The following is a 23219-nucleotide window of genomic DNA, read 5'->3' on the forward strand; positions in this document are numbered from 1 at the left end:
GCTGTGAGGCACTGTTAATTTCCAATTCACATCCCTTGTTTCCTGCCTCTATTCCATGATGAAAGTTCCTGGTCGGTGGAGACATTTCAGCACAAGGTCATCTCACATACAACTTGGGGCAATATTTGGCCCATACTCTTTTGTTAAGACTTTAAAATTCTAACCATTAAATTTCTAGCATTCTCTCTGTATCTCTTTTATGTAGCCTCCTTTTGACATCTTCTAATCCCATAGTTCTCAAAGCATCGTCCATGGACCAGCAGAATCAGCAGCAGCTAGGAGCTTGTTAGAATGGGAGCTTCAAGGGCTCTCATCCAGTCTAGCTGAATTAGACACTATCAGAGTGGGATCCAGAGCTATGTGTTAACAAGCCCTCCAGGTGATTCTGATGAACTGCTCTCACCCATTCATAGCTTGCCAACCAATGGAAGGTCGCTGCCAAAAAGAGTGAAATATAATCCTCTTCTATAATGCGGACTTAGCAGCACTGCTTATTTCCATATGCCAATTACTTCACTGTCAATTATGCAGAGTGCAGGGGAACTACACAGGGAGGGACGGACAGAACAATCTCCATAAAGGTATCTTTTTAATGAATCTTTTACATGACATTATATATGAAAATTGTCTGTATATTGACTGAAAAAGAGTCCATTTTTGAGCATTTAAAATCTAATTTCTTAGCAGCTTTCACACAAGCAATACTGTATTATTAACTCTAGTCACCATGCTGTGCAGAAAAGTCAAATTCTCAGGGGTAGAGAATGCATGCTAAAAAGACCTGGGGTATATTTTAAGGGCCGGAGTGTGAGGAAAGACAAAGAATATATTTATTTCTATACCTGTAAGGTCAAAATAGAAGGAACAATGACAAGAGGAAGTTAACAATAGCCAAACAGAATAGCACAATAGTTATAAATGTATACAGAGTGTTCTTCATAAATATTTGTTGAATAAGTATATAAAAACAGTCTGAGAGTCTCTGGTCTTAGAGGCTGTTAAAATATTCAGGAACTTTTCAGTGGTTCAGTAAGGAATAACGTAATCTTTGTTTTGATGTATATGTTATATATATTAACATTTTCAGTCAGGTCCTGCTTCATGTATAAAAATATGATATCACATTAAAAAGATATTTTCTGTTACCCTTTGGCCTTTTTTCCATATTCTCAGCCATGGCTTCATTCATTGACTCAAGTTATTGATGACACACAGTAACCTGAATAACTCCTATTCCTGGCTTTGAGTTTCAAAATCTGTGTCCCATAAACACACACACACACAAAAAAACAAAAAGGAAAGGCCAGGAAAGAATTTAATAGAAAAGTAGGTGATGCGTTCCATTCCTATAATCATTCAAAGATGGCCTAGATTAATCAAGAGGAGTAACAAAAGAAGGCAATAGAAAATCTTGAGCCAGGCCACTGAATCCTGCCTGAAATTCTCCAAATCAAGACATCCTGAGGGAGTAGGTAGACCGTATACCTCAATAAGTCTGTGATCCTGGAGCAGAAGCAAACTGGATACCTCACCCCACCCCCCAACTACCCTTCCTGGGTAGAACCTGATAGACAGCAAGATCCCAGTGCAGAAATGGTTGATGTATATCTACAAAGACAGCATCAAAGATAATGGTGACTCAGGCCAGACTAATGTAAGAGGCAATGAGAGAATACAGATGGAGAATAGAAAGAGACAAAATAAATTTGGGCAGTATACTGGCTGATGGAATATAGAAAAGATTGAGGAAATGCTTTTTTATTTAATGAGTAAAAACAAACCTAAGTTTCTGATTTTCAGTACCTGATACTTGTCCCAAAACCACCTATGTTGTTTAGCTCTATCATGAGATCAATACAGTTTATTGACTACCTTGGAAACAATCACCCTATTTCCATGTTTTATGGCAAATAGATGAGATTTCTAAGCAGTTAACTTAGAAATCAACATTTGCAGTAAGACTTATTATTAGGATAAGGTTGGAAGGTTTAGAGATTAAGGACATGGACTTTGAAGCAAGGCAGACCTATGTGGCTATAAGGAGGAAGTGACATCAAATATAACCCACAGTGGCTTAAACAATAGGGAAATTTATTATTTTCCTTAACAACAAAGCTACAGGTAGGTTGGCTCCAGTAGGGGTCTTACTCCTGGGCATATATCCAAAGAACCCCAAAACTCTAATTTGAAAGAACATAAGCATCCCTATGTTCACTGCAGTGTTATTTCCAATCACCAAGATATGGAAGTAGCCCAAGTGTCCATCAGTAGATAAGCGGGTAAAAAAAAACTATGAGACATTTATACAATGGAATACTACTTGGTAGTGAAAAAAGGAAAGAAGAAAGAAAGAAAGAAAGAAAGAAAGAAAGAAAGAAAGAAAGAAAGAAAGAAAGAAAGAAAGAAAGAAAGAAAGAAAGGAAGGAAGGAAGGAAGGAAGGAAGGAAGGAAGGAAGGAAGGAAGGAAGGGAAAGAGAAAAAGAAAGAAAGAAAGAAAGAGAAAGAGAAAAAGAAAGAAAGAAAGAAAGAAAGAGAAAGAAAGAAAGAAAGAAAGAAAGAAAGAAAGAAAGAAAGAAAGAAAGAAAGAAAGAAATTTACCTTTTACCCTTTGTGATAGCATAGATAGATATGGAGAATATTATGCTAAGTGAAATAAGCCAGTCAGAGAAAGACAAGTACCATATGATTTTACTCATATGTGGAATCTAATGAACAAACTGAACTAACAAGCAAAATGGAGACAGGCTCATAGATAGAGAGCAGGCTGACAGCTATTGGTGGGGAGGTTAGAAGGTGGAGGGGTAGAGCAAGAAATAAAAATGGCTGATGGACATGAACAGGTGTGGTGATTGTAGCGGGGAAGGGTGTATAAGAGGACTAAATGGTAATAGAAAAAATACAATAGATGATAAAGAAAGAAAGAAAGAAAGAAAGAAAGAAAGAAAGAAAGAAAGAAAGAAAGAAAGAAAGAAAGAAAGAAAGAAAAGGAAAGAAAGAAAGAAAAGGAAAGAAAGAAGGAAAGATAGATAGAAAGAAAGAGAAAGAGAAAGAAAGAAAATTAGCAGGTCAACAATATCATTAAGAACTCAGGTTTCCTCCATATTTCTATACTGCCAGCTTGTATCAGGATTAGCTCTATGCTTATAGCAGAAGGTTGTATAAATTTCAAGCATTGTACCAAGATCCAATACCCAGAGGCACAGGACTCTTTTTCTATGAAGAGGAAATCTTTGGTAACACCCTAATCAGTCTAATTGGCCAGACTTATATCACATGTCCATGTCCAAGCTCACCTGTTAGGAAATTGGGTACTGACACTGGTTTAAATCAACTAGGATTCACCCATCTTGATGGGTGGATTTGGTCTCCCCTGAGTCACCTGGCTCTGCAGAGAGATTAAGTAATTGAAAAAATGGGAGTTCTATTATCAAGAAAGAAGAATGTATGTTGGGTATGCTCCATTTAAGGTTGAACCTGTCTGTGACACTCGTTATGATCCTAAGCAAGTACATTACTTTCTTTATGCCTCACATTTTTTAACTTTATAGTGAAAATAATGTAAGTATCTAAGTCATACAGTTTTTTGAGAATTATATGGACTCACCTATGTAAATTGCATAATATGTTGCCTTGGATATAATTAATTGGCACACAATCTTAATTGTTATTAGTGTCATTATTAGAAAAACATATTTTAAACTATATATTTTTAAAATTCAAGAAGTATTTGTTCATATTTTATTGACCCAATATATCACAACAGTGAGAGATTACTTAATATGTGGATTTTTTTTGTCAATTACCTCTCAAAAGATCTGATTTTCTTTTCTTTTTCACTGGTGAGGCTGTTTTTGAAAGTTTGTAGAAAGTAATACACCACAGATGCACAGGAAACATGAAAATCAACCAAAATGTATTGCAACTTTTTCTAAGCCTGGTTTTCACACTCCATCCACAGGGTGAGAACAGCCTAAAAACACACCCCTCCCTCTAACTTACAATGTGAAAATGGAATTCATAAAAATCATAATTTGCTGTTGAATGATTCACTAAGCTCCAGAATTGTCTTAGCACATACCCCTGAAATTAATTTCCCCAGGGACTCCTCCAAATGGTAACACCCTAAAAAACACAAGTGCCCATATTTATTAATGCTCCCCCACTACCATTTGCTAACCATCTTCCTCTCGTCACCCTCCCAGTTGCCAGGGTGAGTTAGGCATGAGCAGATCTTTGTGAGGAACTTGGGAGCTGTAGATGAAACCACAGCACAGAATTCCAGAATAGAAAGGAACTGGAGACTTCATCTTCATGTAAGGAAACCAATGACTAGAGAGCAAAACAAAGAACTCTTGCCCATAGGTTTATCATTAGTAGGAGCAAAGCCAGGGTAAGAGTTGCTCAGCACCCCACGCATAACATGATTCAGATCCCCTTGCATGCAGTACTAACACGCACATTTTAGTTTTCACTCTCTAGGGAAAGGTGGTATTGTTATTTAGTTTGAAAAGCACGCTCTTCCATTCTCAATTCTCAGGCATGTGATCTAAATAAAATTCACCTTCTACCTTCCTGATGAGGTGCTTGACCACCAAGTTGTATATCCAGTTCCCCTGGACATGATTGTTTGAGGGATAATCATATTACCAAACTAGAGCCAATGAAACAGAAAGATTATCTTGTTGGAGCCTCTGGGAAAGGAACCTTTTCTCATTCCTGCTGGATTTTGAGGGTGTGAAGATATAAAGCTTGGAAATACTGCCACTGTCTTGCCTTACCACCACTCAAAGCATCAGAAGGAGGCCATTCGACAGAAGCAAAATGCAGAGGTTGATCCGTTGACATCATGTTTGCTCTGGATCACCTATGCTTATAGGCAACAGTAGCCATCAGTATTTTGTCAGTTTGTTTAAGCTGCTTTGGGTGGATTTCCCCTCACACAATTGAAATAATTATGAAAGGTGTTCATTAGCTCTATTCTTTTTTTCTTCCTCCCTGCTCCAGCTCCAGAAATACCTAAGTCAATGCCACCTCGATATACAGGTTGTGGTGACTAACCACAAAGGGTTTCTTCTCCCTGCCTCATTGATCCCCTAGTTTTATAGCCCACTGTCTCTAATTTGGTGCTAATTATTGCAGTACTCTTACACACACTGAGCAACTAAGTTTAAAATATTGTAAATGCGAACTAACTGTTCTGATTTCACAGGGCTACACTCACATTTTGCTCCTTTGAAGACCTGTGGCTGTGCACTAGTTGGCGCTGTCTATATTCATCTATATTTTCTATCTGTGCTTGGCTATTATTCTTTCTTCCAAGATAACCTCCCAAGGAAGACTTCTCAACCTGATCTTGCTTTAAATATTGTTTCTATTTATTCCAAATATTTTTTAAACTCTTTATATCTAGGCTACAGGGGCTAGCCTTCCATTCTAAAAATAGTATTTAAAAAAAACAAACAAGTGTATGTCCCCATTAATAGATTGTTCTATCTTTTCCTTTTCCTATACTAGACAATTCTTGAAAAATAGTCTTCACTACTTTCTTCCACATTAATTCCTCATGCTACCATAATCTGGCTGGTAGATTTCTCTCTTTACTAGGACTCTACTTTAGAAGCATTAGGAGTCTCCTAACTGTTTCTGGTGGTTCTCCCTGCGGCACTTGTTTTACCCTGTTTAGTCACCCTGCTCTCTGCTAGCTTTCACTACTCCCCATTCTTCAGATATGCCTCCTGCTTCTATATCCATTCCTCTAAATCTCCTTTTTCAGTAGCTCCATGCTAACTTCAAATGCTTGTGTCTCTTATATCTGTCCTAACTACCCTCTCACTACACCCTTCTACTTGGCATCTAATCATCTCCCTTGAATTTAGTTACTAGGCTAACATAGTGAACCACATTGAGATGGAATTGCAAGAATTTTTGAACCCTTAATGGTTGGAAGGAAGAAAAACTGACATTTCAAAATGTAAAAAATAATTTGTTTTATTCTACAGAAGTTTTATTTTACCTTTGAAAGCAGATTGCTCTATTGTTTTATGAAAAAATCTTATGAATAGTTCTTTAAGTTACACAAATATAAAATGAAGGCCCTACCCTGGCTTATAGATAATTGAGACAATGTATCTACAAGAGGCTAAACATCTCTGAACAGTAATGTACATGGTCATCTTAATTATGAGCACAGCTGTGTCAATGCAGATTATGTGTCCTTCAGAAAAATGTCATTTTTTTCTAAATATAGACTTACACTGCATAGTCTTTGAGCATAGGTGTTGAGTCTGGAGATGAATACACAACTTGACATTACCTTTGATAGCCCTTTTTTATTTTGGTCTCAGAGCTTGAGATCCTGAACTCAGAATAAGAAAACGTACTGAAAGTTACTTTCATAGAGGATGTTAAGTTGGCTTCTTTCTTCAAAATGGGCTTAGATCTTAGAGAAATATTTGGTAGGGGACCTCTGTGGAAGGAGTTGAGTTGTGGGTTCTCTGAGCAACCACCAGTAAGGTCTTAGAGCAGTTCAGCTGATTCTAGCTTCAGTCTGGGGACCTGGCGGAAGGAATTGAGCTCATGCATGGGAGCAGTACCAGTGTGTGGATTGCTGGACTTCAGGAGAAAATAGGTGACCTGCAGGGTAACAATTGGGCAATTTGAAGCCAGAGAGCTGGCTGCAGAGGAAAGGGTCAGGCAGGACAGATTGGTAAAATAAGTAAACATTTGCTGAGCTTTCTCAACAACTTTAGGATGGGAAACATAGTAAAATAGCAAAGGAGCTCTGACTATTTAGATAAAAATAAAGCATCCATCCCCAAATTCACATCTCTGACACCATATTTCTGAGCGCTAGTATCCATATATCTAGCATGTTTCAGAATTTTTTTTAAATCATATGTCCTTTTGTTAGAAGCCATGTGTTTAAGAATGGGTATGGGGAGCTACCCATCTGAAGCTAGGAAATATAGAAGTTAAGTAACTTGCTTAAAGAGAAAGAGTACTGAGTCAAAGATCCAGGCTTTGAACAATCAACTGAATCCATAATCTATGCTCTAACTGTGGTAGTCATAAGACTTCAATTGCTTCATGTTAAGAAAGTGAAGTTATACATTGTGTTGTTAAGGGGTATTCGTAAGCATAATATCTATTGCTAAAAGTATACCTCCCAATCAGCTGCCTACTCTCAGAAATTAAAAATTCATGAGACTAAGGAGTCTACTACTTTGTCTTTCAGAATCTCAATCCAAAAAAGGACACTATTTTTTTTTTTTTTGGTGCCACTTGTTTCAGGATTAAAACTGAGCTGCGTTGAAAAACAATAGCCTCTAGGGACACATCCGAAAGCAGTGCTCATTAAATAGTAGCATTTGCATTTGAAATGTCTTGTTAAAAAATCAACACACAATCAAATTCATAAGGGAGTCGCGCTATAACCCCTCAGAGAAGGTCAGGATTCAAACTCTGTCAGAAACTGTTTTTTTTTTCTTCACTGAAATCATTTTTCAAGAAGGATCATTTTTCATTTTGTTTTGGTTTATTTATTTAACTGAAACGCTACAGTCAGCAAGTCACCAAGGAAAAGAGGTATATGTGTGTATGTGTGTGTTATGACTTTTAAAGCGATTCATAATTTCTGTTTCATCCTGCTTTATTAGGTGTTGACCTTTCAGTGCAGCCCAGCCCAAATTTTTTTTTTAATCCCTCTCTGGAATACTCACTGAAACATTTTTTTCTAGAAAGAGAATTTTCCATTAAAAACATTTCAGAAGTTAGCAGGGTTTTAATTTAAAGTTTAAATACAACTAAATGCTTCTCAGTCCTCCTCCTTTCTAAATTATCTGTTTTACAAATATTTTTAAGGCAAATGAAATTTTAATAATTGTATGCACATCTTAACAAAAATTACTGCTGTATGTCTCATTAAGTTTATAGGAAATCAAACCACATCAAGTATAGTTGCCCCAAAATGTCCTGAGGTGATATTTTAATCTTGAGGTCACAGCCTTAGGAGATATATTTGAGGTAACCGAGGTCTAACCAGTGGTATGATGGTAAGTGTTTAACACAGGCAAGAGATGCAACCTTCTCTGAAATCACCTTTCGGCCAGAATTACTAAAGGGATGCAGACGAGAATTGTGCTGAATAACTCAAGCCCTAGAGCTGGGCTGCTGAGGTCCTAACTCTCTTAAGTTACTCGCTGTGTGTTTTTGGGTAAGATGCATAACTTTTCTGGGACACTATTAACTCATATGTTAAATAGTCATGAACAAAGTTTCTATCTCATAAGATTGTTGTGATGATTAAATGAAACAGCGCATTAAAATTCTTAAAAGTGTTCTTGGCACATACCAAGACAAAATAACAGGCTATTACTAATAAATGTTAGGTATTGTTTCCCCAGAATTTACAATTCCAGTAATCATAAAGTTTTACACTTTGTCACCTAAATCTTTCAGAAATCCTTAAAAACTATCCAGTTTCATAGGACTGCCCTGAGAGGAGCCAGTTAGACAGAGATGAGTGGCAGATAAGAAATGGTCCCTTAGTTCCTAGCCCAGGGCGATGCCTCTGTCTGCAACCTTTGGCAAACAATATCACTTCCAAGAGCTTCAGTTTTTTTATTAGCAAAGTGTGGAAAGTAATGATCACCCTGTCAATCACATAGGATTGTGGCAGGACTCAGACGAGACCATGAAACTGAGAGTCTTTGGAAGACAATACAAAGGAGGGGTATGATGATATTATTAGTCCAGTTTAGAAATCGGGATGCCATGGAAGCATGGAAGCATTAAAATAAACAGTGAAAAAGTCTTGTGGCATTTGAGTAAAAAAAACCAAACAAACAAACCACAACTTTACCATGAAGCAGTTAAGCATTTTTGTTCCCACAAAAAAAAATTTTCAATAAATGAAACTGTATTCTGGAATGTAACACATGTTTAAATGAATTAAGGACCATGGGGAACTAAGATAACAGGCTATCTCTGAAATTATTACTTTCTAAAACAGCAAATACAACAGAAAATTAATAAATATTAGATATATCGAATGAAAGATGAAACATTCAGGTGTATCAGATGATTTGCATTATGCCATTATAAGATGAATAAAGTAAATATCCAGATACTTCTTCTAGGAAAAAGTTGTATAAATAAATATTTTTTAAAAATGTCAAGGACAGATTTAAGAAATCTTAAACTTGTTCTGTTAAGCTCAGTCAAGCTGTGAACAATAAAGAGCTCACATGAAAATGAAGGAGCAAGGAAGTTACAGGAGTAACACCAGATTTTTAAAATTTACACTTTGAATCTCTGTTTACTCTGAGAAATCATATATATAGATATGTATTCAGTGAAAGTTAACCAAGAAAACAATTCTGCATAGAGTTTACAACCTAAAAGAGTGCCTATGATATTTTTCTTAATTTATGACTACAAAGCATGCTTTAACAGAGGAGCTCCTATCTGTGGACAAAGGAAAAATATGACCTGTGATTTTCTAAATAAATAAATGCTATTTTCTGTCAGTTATTTAGTGAAAATTCACATTGATATTGAAAAGTTCAGTATGTGATATATGAAGACCTCAAGATCCTTATTTGGTGGGGAGTAGGGGGATTAAAAACTGTGTGCTTAGTATGTTATCTTCTACAAAAGGAGAAGAGAAAAATAAGAAGTAAAAATTTGTGATAAATTAATGGAAGTATATGTATATTTATGAGTTGGGAATTTGAATAGATTGGGTCAAGGGCGGAGGCAAGAGTGTCAGGAGGCACCTTCTAACATTATTTTGATTTTTTTAATCATGTGAATTTATTACCTTCTAAACAACATTGTGTGTATGTGTGTGTGTGTGTGTGTGTGTGCGCGCGCGCACGTGTTTAAATCCATTACACATCAATATAGAAAAGCTTCAATCTCCCTTCTGGCTTAGCGTTTCTTGCCTTCCCAAGCTCATGCCCGCCTCTGCAGGGGCACTGCAGAAGGGGAGGGGTCTGACAGATGTCTCAGCTCTCCATGTTCCGCCTCCTGCCCCATTCACTCTCCTGTTTCTCATTGTTCAAAATGCGGTGGGGGAGCCCCCAAAAGTATAGGAGTTCAAGGTCTTACAAAACTTTTGTGTTTGTTCTCACCTATGTGACAAGTGCCCAAATGCTTATTTTTTTCTCCTGAGGAGATTCTGTGGGTCCTTCAGAGACAACTCACCACACCAAGAGGGTACCTTGAACATTATATATTCTCTAACATTTGGGCTAAATTTTTGTGATTTCTACCCTGGCTCTTAAATCAACAACCACCTCATGCAGCCTCTTTTTCACTTTCTTAAGCCAGTTTCTTCGGTTACCCCTTTCAAAAGACCTCTAGTCCACTTGCCTCATGACAAAGAAGAACTGAGTGCCTTTTCTTTGCTCAACTCTGGAAGTGCATGTCTCTCCCGCAACAGAGTCCCTCGTTACTGTGAATTCACTGTAGTCTTAATAAGCCTGACACCTTTATCTTTTTTTGAGATGTGAGTCAGGAACCAATCTCAGAACTCCCCAAACTCCAAAAGACACTGAGAAAATCTCTCAAAAATTGTCATGTTCTATTTTACTGAGTCTTCTGTTAGCACCAGGGCCCCAGTACTCCCTCCCATGACTCGAAGTCAAGGGTAAGTTCCCTCTTAGAGAAGGAAGAGAAAATGTACAGTTCTCCTTTTAGGGTAGGGTTTCTTAGTAACTATACTATTAACTGGATACTTGTTTGCTTTGGAGGATTTGCCTGTGCATTGTAGGCTGTTTAGGAGCATCACTGGCCTCTACCAATCACATACAGTAGCACACCCCCATCAACCAAGCCAATGTCTTCAGACATTGCCAAATAACCTCTGGAAGACAAATAGCCTGGTTGAAAGCCACAGCTTTCAAATAAAAATCCCTATTTTCTAATCTCTTTTCCAATATGATAATTATGAGGCTAGTTGACAAGGTTTAGGTGATGATCAAATACACATTTGGGAAGGCCCATAGTAAACCCTCCACAGTCTCTGACAGATACATGTCATGGAATGTGTGCCCTTGTGACACCCACTTCCTCAGAACAAACTCTGAAATCTTGAGAAAATAGGAAAATCCTTACATCAGTGAAATAAGTACAAGCTTATATCTGTGTCTGGCATTTAAAAACCTGGACTTAAAGTCAGTAAGGGTAGGGAGAAAAGAGACTTTAATTTTCTTATTTTATGATTTTATTGTTTGATTACTTTTGATATTCAAACATTTGGATTAAAATGTACATTTTTAAAAGAAAACATCATAGCTCAGTTAAGTAGCTACACAAAGAACTTCTTCAATTTAAATAAGATTTGATTTTAACTTCATGATTAAGTTATGCTAAATTCATGTTTGAGATAAAGGGATATCAAGAAAAAGAAAAAGGAAGAGAAGCACAGAAGATATGAGGGGGGAGAGGTTAAAACTCACCTCGTTTCATCAATATAAACTGCCTCCAACACAGATGCTGCATATTCAATATTCTTCTTTAAGTCTACGATGTTAACATCACCTTTTTCCAGCTGCTTCACTAAGCATCTTAGTCTGTTTCCAAAAGTAGAGAGAAAGAGAGAGGGAGAGAGGTTATAACTATGTGGAAAATAGTCTAATATTAAATACACAAATGGAATAAAACTTTTTACGTATCTTTCTAAGTCATCAAAAAGAAATATTTTTTCAGAGATATTTTGGATATAGTTAGGATCAATCTTTATCACTTAAACAACTATGAGAAATTCTAGTCACTTCTCAAGAATATTAGGGATGTAGGTTGCTGGTTTAGGTATTATATTTCAAGGATAGTCTTTCTGAAAATTTGAGACAACATAGATACTTTCATAAAAGTATATTTCTAACACTAGAATTTATTCTATGGCTCTTCTGCTTCTTCAGAGTTTGCACTAAGAGAATATTTAGTGCAAAACTCTTTTGACCACTACTATAGAAATTATTCACTGTATATAGCAATAAAAATAAAAAAGAAAGGCAAAAGTCCCAAATAAATATAATCAAGGCAAGAAAAATATACATGTATCACAATTTGCCATGTGTAATGTGCACTTTTTTGCCCAAATTTTTAAGGAAAAAATACGGGTGCACATTATACATGGGTAGTACTAATTCTGTATCTATATAAATGTTTTTAATTCTTTTATTTATGCTTATGCATTAAAAGTGTAATTCTAGAGAGCAATAATGATATTCATATGAAAATAATACCCTGGAATACAATAATCAGTTTTATTTCTAAATATAACTAAATAAAAAACTGAATTAAAATGAGAAGGTTTTTTTTCCTGAAAGTTTGGGCCAAAAAAGTGGATGCACATTGTATATGGGAGCACATAATACATGGCAAAATATGGTGTTTATGCTTAGTTTCTTTACTGCAATGTTTTTCTACCTGAGAAAAATCTATAATCTATTTTCTCTTGATTTTGTCTATGGGGTGGTATGTTCCAACTCTCGGAGGAGTTTTAAGACATAGGGATCAGCTAAGCATGTCTGGGTTTCTGGATTCCTGACTCACAGAAACTTTGAGATAACTAATGTTATTGTTTTAAGCCACTAAATTTTGGGGATAATTTTTTACACATCAATAGATACCTCATAGATGAAGGTAACACAAATGACCTCAAAAAGTTTCTAACACTTTCAGAAACTATGCATTAGTTATAAACTCAAGTGTTTCTGAAGATATTGCTCTATACTAGGCAGGAAAAGAAAAATATTTCGTACTCTGTATACTATAGATAAACAATGTAAAGACAATTTATTCATTTTCCTAAGTCAATAAACAGAATTTAATTCTACTCCTGACCCAAAGTATTTCAGAGAGAAATGGAATACATCTACTTTTAGGCATTGTCTTCTGAGATTTTTTGCTCCATATGTTGAAATGCTATGCTTATTCTGCTATTTTTTGATTTAATGATATTGGATATTACCTATTGGTTTTCTATTATTGTAGATGAGGATTTATGCATTTTACATGTTTGATTAACCATTTTGCCTTACCCCAAATTATCAATAGCGTTCTATCCTACTCATAACTTAATCAACAATGTTTACATTTTTCATGATTATGTATGTAATATTCATTACATAGCCAAACAGTGTATGACTATTACATTTTCATTTCTAGATTTTAAAAAATTTCCTTAAGTTATTATCTAATTTTTTCTACCATATTTTCTGCCTATTTTATATTTCCCCCCCAAATCCCATATATCTGCCTAATATCAATTTATTTTTACTCTGGAGACCACTGTCTTAGAGCTTTTTATCTTCTGGCTCAGTTCTGGATGAGTTGCTCTTCAAATCCGAACCACACTTGTCATCCTGAGACCTCCTTCGCTACACATGCCCTTATGGCATTCTACAACTTCCTCTTTTCTGAATTTTCCCACTTTGCTGAAAAAACAAAATCCCATGTTCCCCAGTAATTTCCAAGCAAGGATGCATGTGACATAAATCTCTGAGTCTCCAAACACTAAAAATATTTGTTGTTTTATCCCATTTGATTAATAGTTTGACAGAGTATTCTAAGCTGAAAAGCATTTTCTCTCAAAATTTGAAAACTTGGCTTCATTTCTTCTTTAAGGGGACTCATGGGCTTGGTCACTCTTCTGCTACGACAATTCCCACTATTCTTCATATTTACACATTTCAAAAATTCATTAAAGTATCTTTATTGCCTTCTTGTTTTTTCTCTGTTTCGGTGAGTTTATAAAATTTTATTCTTCTATCATTTCAGGAGTGGTCTCAAGTGGAAAAAAATAAATATATGTGACAATCCAAAGTATTTATTCAAAATATGAATTTTATTTTCTTGCTGGAACTGAAACGAGAAACTGTTTCTTGATTTTTATGCAATTCTATAGTTTTTCCATTTCATTACCCCTATCCACCCCCGTGACTATAACTACAAAGGCTCAGAGAGACATATTCTAATGGAATCTGTGAACTCTAAAATGCATGAGTCATTTTCATGTGTTAATTTTAGCACTGATTTTCTGTCTTCATCACTTTAGCATTTTCATTTGAAGGTGTGATACTCTCTCAAGTTCTATGACACAGATGCTGGCTTTCCACTGCAATTTAGTTTTAAAATAAATGTCCCATGAAAAAATCACTGTGAAGAATGTTATAATAAGTGTTTTGTCTTTAAAAGAACATTGTTTTTAAAGAAATGTTTTTTCAAGGAAACTACTTGAAACAAGCCTGTGGAACAAATGATTATGCAACTTTAAAATACCAATGAAAAAACAAAGTAGTATTAAGAAACCTATCTCAATGTTAACTATATAAACTAGAAGACTTGATCTGAACTCCAGTAAGCAACTGCCCCAGGAAAAAGTCAGATGAGCAGATGCTGCTGCTGCTGCTACTGCTGCTAAGAAAGAGGAAATAACTATGCACACTCAATGTACTTTATAGTCACCATGTGTTTTTATAGCTAGAAAGGAACTAAAGGAAGAAGTGGAGTTTGTCAAATTTCAGTGTGTCCAAAGAAATGAGGTTGTGAAAAAAATTTTTTTAGTACCTCTCTCAATGGCTGCTTGGACTTATACACTAAATCTGATTTAGTGAGTAAGTATTGACTAAAAAGGGAAAATATTTTTAATGCAGTGAACAAATAAATGGTCTAATACTACAGCTTCTAACTCTACAGCCAAATGTTTTTGAATTTAACATTAACTGCAGTTAAGAAAATTTAGGGAAATAAACCTTAGATTAAAATGTTGAAAGAAGAAACCAATACATTATTGAAATAATTCTGTATGTTTATTATTGACCACTTAGATCATTTTCCTAGTAGCTGTGACTTTCTGTCATCTGGCACAACGTCACACTCAATACAATGATGCTGTTACTGCAAACAGGATGTTAGTACCCATAGCTTAACTGCAAAATTGGAGTAGTGTTATCCAGTTAATTTTAGTGATTCAACTCATTCACCTCATAGAGATTTTTAACTATAACCTTAGCCTCTCTACCCCGCTTCTCCTACTTGCCCTCATTGTTCTCTTGCTCTTGAGCTCCTTCTTCCAATCATTCCCTGCTGTACAAATCCTCCTCCACTACCCAGGCTTACTAGGCTATGCCTCTGCTCCAAAGGGAGATAATTACTGTCAAAGCAAGTCACTGCACATTTTTTAAAAAACAACTTTATTGAGATATCTTTTACATATAAAACTTTATATATTTAAGGCTTGCAACTCAAAGTTTTGATACTTATATGCATTGTGAAAACGTCATCACAATTAAGCTAAATAGTTTATCCATTACTTCTACATAGTTACCATTTGTGTGTGGGGGGGCGAGATTTATTTTAAGATATATCTTTTTAGCCAATTTTAAGTATACAATGTAGTATTGTTCACTGCTGACTTGCTATACACATACTTGTCAAGTTAGTAACCTTTCCTCCAATCTCCTGCCTTGACATCAGCGATCAATCATCTAATGGAACAGGGTGGATGAAACTCACCTATTGAACTAGTTATGTTCATAGGTGTCCTTGTTACTGTTATATCCAGCTTGCAGAAACTTTAATTGAAGATTACAAAAAACTGAGCACAAAAGCATCAATTCTCACTAAATTTTAACTCAGTTCCATTACCTACAACATACTCAAGGATCCTAATATTGATGTCACTATATACCCATATTATATCATTTGAAGTTTTGTGTTAGGTGTGCATGTGTATAGTAAACATATATAAGTCCAAAAATTGGCCTTATTTCCTTCCAATATACCTAGAATTTTATTGAATTTTTTGTGATTTATAAATGATGAACCAAAAAAATGAATAAGTAGTCCAAATACATGTCTTACAGCATAATCTCTTAGTCTTAAATTATCATTGACAGCGCCATTCATTCAATAAACTATTTAAGATCTATCTGAAGATCATAAAACTTTTTATTCCTCAAAAACCTCTAATAAAATATTCTCAATTTAAAAATGAAGACACTAAGTCTTTGAGTTTTAACTAACCTCTCTACGTATATACTGTTGAATAGTAGAAAAGGCATATGTGAAACAGGTCTGTATTTCTCAGAAATCCATGCCTTTTCCTCTCAAATTTTTAAACTCTCAACTTTATATGTAACCATTCCTAAGGATTAGTAAAAATAATAGCAAAGTAAATAACCTTGAACATCTATTGAGTATCCACATAGGTACAGCCAGGTAAATCCTACACTAGCAATAAATGCTCACCTATGCTTTCAGTGATTCTGATGGAATTTTTCAACCACCAAATCTTTTCAAGCATAATACAACACATTGTTTATGTCTTACCTTTTGAGGACACTATCTTATCAATACAAGACCATGAATTTGATATGTAGGATACCTGAGTTTTAAACACACATACACACACACACACACACACACACACACACACACTTTATAACTAAGTGGTGGCCTTTGTTCAATGCTAAACAACACAAACTCTTAGATTTGATAAAAGTGATACGGGGCTAAGTATGGGCTTTTGATTTTATTTCTGAAACTGTTCTCTTTTTTGAAACATTTCAGTGTTAACCCAAAACAAATTTTAAGTGGCCGTTAATTTATCAAGGACAAATACAGATCTGAAGTTTTTATAGAAGGAAACAAACAACACTTCCATCCTGAAAAAAAAATCATTCTTAGGAACCAAAGTCCTAACCCCAAAACAAAAGACACAAAGAGCTTGTCATTTTCTGACAAAATTACAAAGATTATAAAGTGAAAGTCAGACAAGGGAGATTGATTTTAATGAAGGTAGTGGTTAGCTAGAACTCCATGGCAACACACTTGTGAAAAGCATCATCTCTTAAAAGATTGTGCTTTATCAAACACCATTTTAACATCTTGTCCTAAGGATGGTGCAACATGTTAATGACATCTGAGACCTAGTTGTTACTTAGGATTACTGGGGGATTAGAAGCTCAAGGAGGTGTTTCTGCAATAATAAAAGTTACTATGATTAAGCACAAACACCCTGTTTTTCTCTGTTGTACAACTGAATTCTGTCCCGCCTTTCAAACAGCTAGTGATCTGAGAGCCACAACCTATCCAATTGCGGGAAAGCCTGTAAGTCTAGGAGTAAGTAAGCTTAGGAGATGGCTTATTTGAAAGAACACAGGGAAGTAGTAGGGGTAAGAAGTGTTGAGATACCATTAGAGCCCCATTGTCTATGATTTTAAATTCTAGTTTGAGGACCCTAGGCCTTATACTACATGAGGGATTTTAGGAAATGGTCATAATGAGAGTACTTTTTGGTAGGTTTGTTTTTCTAATTCTATTTATGCCATTTATCTACCACCTTCTCTCCTTCTGCTACTATCTTAATTCACTTGTTTTACTGTGTTATTTCCTATTTTAGTTAAGGTACTTAGACCATTACAACAGATGAAACTCTAAACCCAAGAGTTTAATTTGTTTAATACAATCAAAGGTTATTTTTTATTCATAAAAACGCCAAGTTGTGAGTTCCTGGTTAGGAAATAATTTAGGATCTAAGTTATTTCCTTCATATGTTGCCACTATTTTTGATAGGCAGCTTTCATGAACACTGGATTCACTCATATCAAGCTGGTAGAGTGAAAAATGGCATAGATTGTTGCACATAGAAGGCTTTATGGGTGAGAAATAAAAGGGGTGCTCATAATTTCTACTCATCTTACATTGAGGTAAAATCAGGCATATGGTTACATTTTACTTTAAAAGAGGCTGAGAAAACCTATTCAACCATGTGCCAAGGAAACAGGTAATGGGTATGGTGAGCAGCTAACCATACATCGCCTCACTTCCCCTTTCTAGCCTCCACGCTTCCAGCCCTGGTCCCCCTACAATCTGATTCTTGGCAGGAGTCAGAGGGGCATATTGTGTAACATAAATTGGATCATTTTACTCTTAATCTTAAATTCTCCAATGTCTTCTTGTATTGGAGTACTAGAAGTAGTAGCTTACACTGGCTAAAACCCAACATGCTTACATTGACTCCTTTATAATCTTGTCCTTGCTTTACCATTCTGAACTTGTCTTATGTGCTATGGTCCACTCACATTACTTTACCTTCTGTTTCTTGACAACTCCCAAAAATGTTTTCCTAGAGTCACTGTATGATCTCTTCTTTCTTCCTAGAACATTCATCTATAATCTTTATATAGTTGGTACCTTCTTCCCACTAAAACTTCAGTTTAAGTGCCATGTCTTCAGAGAGGCCCTCCATGATAACCCAATCTATAATAGTCACCCGGTCACTTTCTAACACACCAATCAAATTTAATATCCTGCAGAGAACTTATGACAATTTCATATGTGTCTTTCTATCATGAATTTACTTATGTTTATTTATCAATCATCATCTATCTATCTATCTATGCTGTTCACTTATCTATTCTTTCCATAGTATAATATATGTAGACAAAGATCCTTGCAAATTTTATTCACCACTGACTCCTATCTAGAATGCTAGCACTGTTTAACACATAAATGAAGTGTGTTGAACTCTCTACATGAATGTAGGCACACTTTCAGTCCTCCAACCAACTCCTCTGAGCTAGAAAAGACAAAGCAAGTTTGTTTCTTGCATTAACAACACAAAAGATACCTGTGGATGAAAGCCAGACTTACTAAAAAAAAAATACTGATCAAATTATGCCTGAAGACTGCTTAGTTAATGAAGTTAATTGTGTCCTCTTCTCTTTCCACTTAGTTTAAAAATCTGAATGAAATGTCTGAGGGGAGAACACATGTTTTTCTCCACATAGGACATTTTTTAAACAAATTTTATTTTTACATGAAGTGAAAGCACTAAATTTTTAAGTCTAAAACACAATATAATCTTTAATTTAATTAATTAAATTATTAAAACTTATAATGTGGTATTTAAAAGTTAAAAAACACAGTAGTAAAAGAGAGCCAAATTCCTAACAGAATAATAAAAGACATTTTTTACTATTTAATACTTTTTAATAATATAATTTAGTTTGATTAACTAAATTAGAATGGAGACTTTAATTTTGTTTCCTCTTCAATAGAATGAGGGTACTAATAAAATCATAGCAGTTAGTTAACAGCTGCTGAGGACTTCTGATGTGCCAGACAGTGTGTGTGTACTCTAAAAGAACTGTATGAGCTCAAGAGCTGAGGCCTAAAAAGGTTATCTTCCCAAATCAGAAAGCTATCAAGGGTAACCCTGTACACAATGCTACTATGATTTTCACACTACGATATCGTGGCTACATCCTGGACTACTGAGAAACTGAATCCAATGTGCTTTGTCTCTTAACAGTCATGCTACCTCTGAATACCTACTAGCATTTTACTGAGGTATCCTTTATGTTCGTTCTATAACTACCATGCAAGTCATCGTCCCTGGATGTAAGGTATAACAGATTCTGACAAAGCTATCCAGATTACTATCGTGGCCAGCAAGTCAATATGTGTCCCAAGAACTACCTATAGTGATCATTTCTGCATGTGTGAGACAGAGTGGGTATGTGCACCTAGTTTGCAGGAAACACAAACTCTAAAATAGATAGCACCAATATGCTATAAGTGCCAGACCTGTTGTTTGTGAGCAGTTGCTAAATTTTGCTTCTGACATTTCTCTTAACTACTGTGCTAGCTTCCCTTTCTGACTTTGCTGCTTCATCACTTCCCAAACCTATTACTGCTTACAGATAATAAAATATTAGAACTAGATGTTACATTAGAACTTACAAAATCATCAGGTTTCAGAATTTCATATTTTGAAGGATTTTTTACAGTAATCTAGCTTAAGGTCTCTCTCTTGTCCATGAATCAAATCAGTTCAGAGAAGTTTGCCATTAGGGGCAATAAAAACTAGAACTCCAACTTCTGCTCCTGGAATCATGGTCTTTCTGCCATACCACACTTTCGCATCTTACTTTTCTGATTTTTCCATTACTCCTTAGTAGTCTTTGGATTTAGCTAATTCCCAAAGGTATTATTTCCCCCTAGGTCATGCCCAAGCTCTCTGTGCCTGTTAACTTCTCTGATTTTGCTACTTTATTACTCTCTCACCCCTATTACATCAGTATTTACCTATCTTTTTACCCTTATTCTTAGTGCTCCCTTTCTGCTTGCTTAGATATAATAAAAGTAGATAACTTCTAGTACATACATTAATGGAGACTGAAACCTAAACTACTTCTTTCTCTTAAAATTTTTATTTATTTAGAAGCACACCTTTTGAAGTTTCCAGTTATTGGGAATTTAGGGAATATAATAGAGGAAGGATAGTTGGGGTGGTTATTTTTCAAAGCCCCTCAAACCACTTAGGTGCACATAGCCAGCTTCATATGGAAGGACACAGGGACAAAGAAGCAGTGGTAACCTAACAGCCAGAACAAGCTAAATAAACACGTTTACAATGTTTAAACTAGAGATAGACATCACTCCCTGTGTTTTAATATTCATCTATTTTCTATAATTATAATTATTCTTTGTTTAGTTTTCCAATTTCAAGAGAAAGCAGATTTCAAGAGGAGCCATTTTAACATTTAAAAATAAGGACATTTTTCTACAGTTATTCTTTTCAAATGTAACAGTTTGTTCAGTTTCCTGACTGGATTTCCTGACTTAAAATTTAGTACTGCCTTATGTCTACTAAAGAAAAATATTCTTAACTCTAAAATTCTAATATTTACTTTTTATTTTATTATTACTTTTAATCTACATTAATGCCAAAACTCTAGGGAAAAAAATATATAGAATATGTATGTACTACTCTGTAGTACATTTGTGTGCATCCTGTAGGTAAGCTTTTCTTTTTCTTTTTTATAGAATGAGTATCCAGTATATTCAATATTAAAAACAAAATAAAATGTTTCATAATCTCTAAATCTCTTGGTGGAAAGATTAGCTTAATTTATAGCCACAAATTAAAAATGTTTATCTGGGCATTTACTAATTTCCCCAAAGTTTAAGATTACTGTCTAGCAACACTAACTAGGGATTAAATGAGAGAAACAAGGGTAGTGTTAGGTAGCATTAGTAATAACTTTAGTCCAATCTTAAAACATGGAAAAACTCTGCCAGATGAGTCTCTATCCTATAAACAGAGTAAAGAGTCTAGCCTTCCTTGCCTGCCTTAAAGATCCTCATCGTGGTCTCCTCTTTAAAATTCTGTATTCCTATGCCTTCTGTGACATTCATTAACTTCTCCTTTTGCTCCAATCTGGTTCCTCCTTGCAGCCTTTTACTATTTCCTTTCTCATCCTGTTGCTTAAATATTGGTGCTACCCTCAGTCCTATCCTTGCTTCTCTTATGTCCTTGCTTCTCTTATGTCCATAGGCCTTTAAATTCTACAGCCACCCATATGAATAAATCTGCATTTCTAGTCCCTCCTTAAGATTCCAACCTAATTACAGTGCTTTCTCCTTGTGTGTTCTATTTAGATGTCTCCAACAGCCTTGACCTTCATAACCCAGAATGAAGCTCAACAACCTTCCCCTAAACCTACTCTTTCTTCCCTACCTTGTATTTTAGATTATGGTACTGTTACTTACCCTGTCCTATAAGCAACAAGTGTGGCTATTAGTCTTATCTCAGACTTCATGCTTAATACTAACCCACCATAGTCAGTTAACCCAGCATACTCATTAAATGTCACTGATTCTCCATTATCCCTCATATATAGAACTTCTTTTCTCCAGCTACAACTTTAGTACAGGTCCTAATCATCTCTTGCTTAGACTATCAATTCTGCCTACTAAGTGTTCTGCCTATCCTTAGATTTTCCCACCCTCTTGCCCTGCCTAGGTAATTCTTCATTTACACTACTGCTTGATGATCTTAATAAAGCACATATTCAAGAAAGGTAGAATTCTTTAGGATCTCTTCTGCCTTCAAATATTCCAGAAAGAATTTCCACATCATACTTATGCTTGTGAGACTCTGATAAACTACTAGTCAACCTTCAAGAACTAGATCAAATGTTTTCTCCTTCATGAGATTCTTCTTGACCTACTGAAGCAGAATTAACCTCCTCCTCATCTGGTAACATTGCTGCATGTACTATGTATCTCTGTTTTAGTATTAACCATACTTTAGTATAAATGATTAGGTACTCCCTCTGTACTGCCTCTGGATTGTAAACTCTTTGAGGCCTTGGATTATAGCTATTTATCTTTGAGAAGAGCAAACATAAATTTTCAGCTGAAAAATATACCAATTTCCCTTGGGAACACTGGATAATAATAGATTTATTTAATTTGGAATATAACCCAACAACAATTTACAGCATACATTGGAGTGGGTAGAAAACAGTAACCAGCAAACAAGTAGGAAGGTGGTCATACAAAGCCTTAAATAAAGACAGTGCTGGGCATCCTCTCAAATTAAATGCTTGATGGTTCTCATTCTAAAAATTTCCAATGGTATTAATAATATGCATACAAATACCCATATATAAAATAACACAATTTGTGTTATAAAATATCATAATATACACACTATTCTACGATCTTTTTAAACATTTTTATTCCTGTTTCATCACCGAGTTTTTAACTCAGTATATCATACATAACATATAACTCCCCTAATATTTTTAAAGGTGTAATTTACTTATAGTGAAAGACACACGCCTTAAGCGCACAGCTCAGTGAATTTCAACAAATATATGCAATAGTGTAAACACATGCCCCTCTCAAGATGTAGAACATTTCACTCTCTTCAGAAAGATCTTTTGCATTCCTTCCCATGAATCACTGTACCATCCATCCCTACCTCAGGCTGCCAGTGTTCTGATTCCTTTCACTATAGGTTAATTTTTATCTCTTATAGAATTTCATATAATTGTAATCATATAGTACCATACCTCATTTCAAAAACATTTATTCTCATGATAATGGATTTGTAGGCTATTTCATTTTTTTTGTTTAAAATTACTTCCATAAGTGTATGTACTTAATCTTTAGATTTTTATTGCCTCTGACATTTATTTTTAATATGGTGTGATATATGGCATGTTACTTTTATTGCAAAAATGATCACTAGTATTCCTATGCCATTTATATAGTAAACCATACTTTCCCCACTGGTTTAAAGCTCACATTTAGATTTAGTAATCATTTAATTCTCACATATTCTTGGATGTATTTCTAACCTTGTTTCCCATGCCATCATTATGCTTTTAAAAATATTGAAATTAGTAACT

General features: G+C 35.1%; 1 protein-coding gene across 2 annotated transcripts in view; it reads right to left on the minus strand.

The window, feature by feature from the left end:
- The window catches only part of PDE1A (phosphodiesterase 1A), a 278408-nt gene that overhangs the window by 82468 nt on the left and 172721 nt on the right, over positions 1-23219 (minus strand). For both annotated transcript variants that reach the window (XM_054562441.1, XM_054562440.1), the window contains exon 2: positions 11463-11576. In XM_054562441.1, coding sequence (XP_054418416.1) covers positions 11463-11576 — 114 coding nt within the window. The remainder of the gene's footprint in view (positions 1-11462; positions 11577-23219) is intronic.

The sequence above is a fragment of the Pteronotus mesoamericanus genome, unplaced genomic scaffold, assembly GCF_021234165.1.
Source record: "Pteronotus mesoamericanus isolate MK-2021 breed Mesoamerican mustached bat unplaced genomic scaffold, CSHL_Meso_final scaffold_651, whole genome shotgun sequence".
NCBI classification, from domain to species: domain Eukaryota; kingdom Metazoa; phylum Chordata; class Mammalia; order Chiroptera; family Mormoopidae; genus Pteronotus; species Pteronotus mesoamericanus.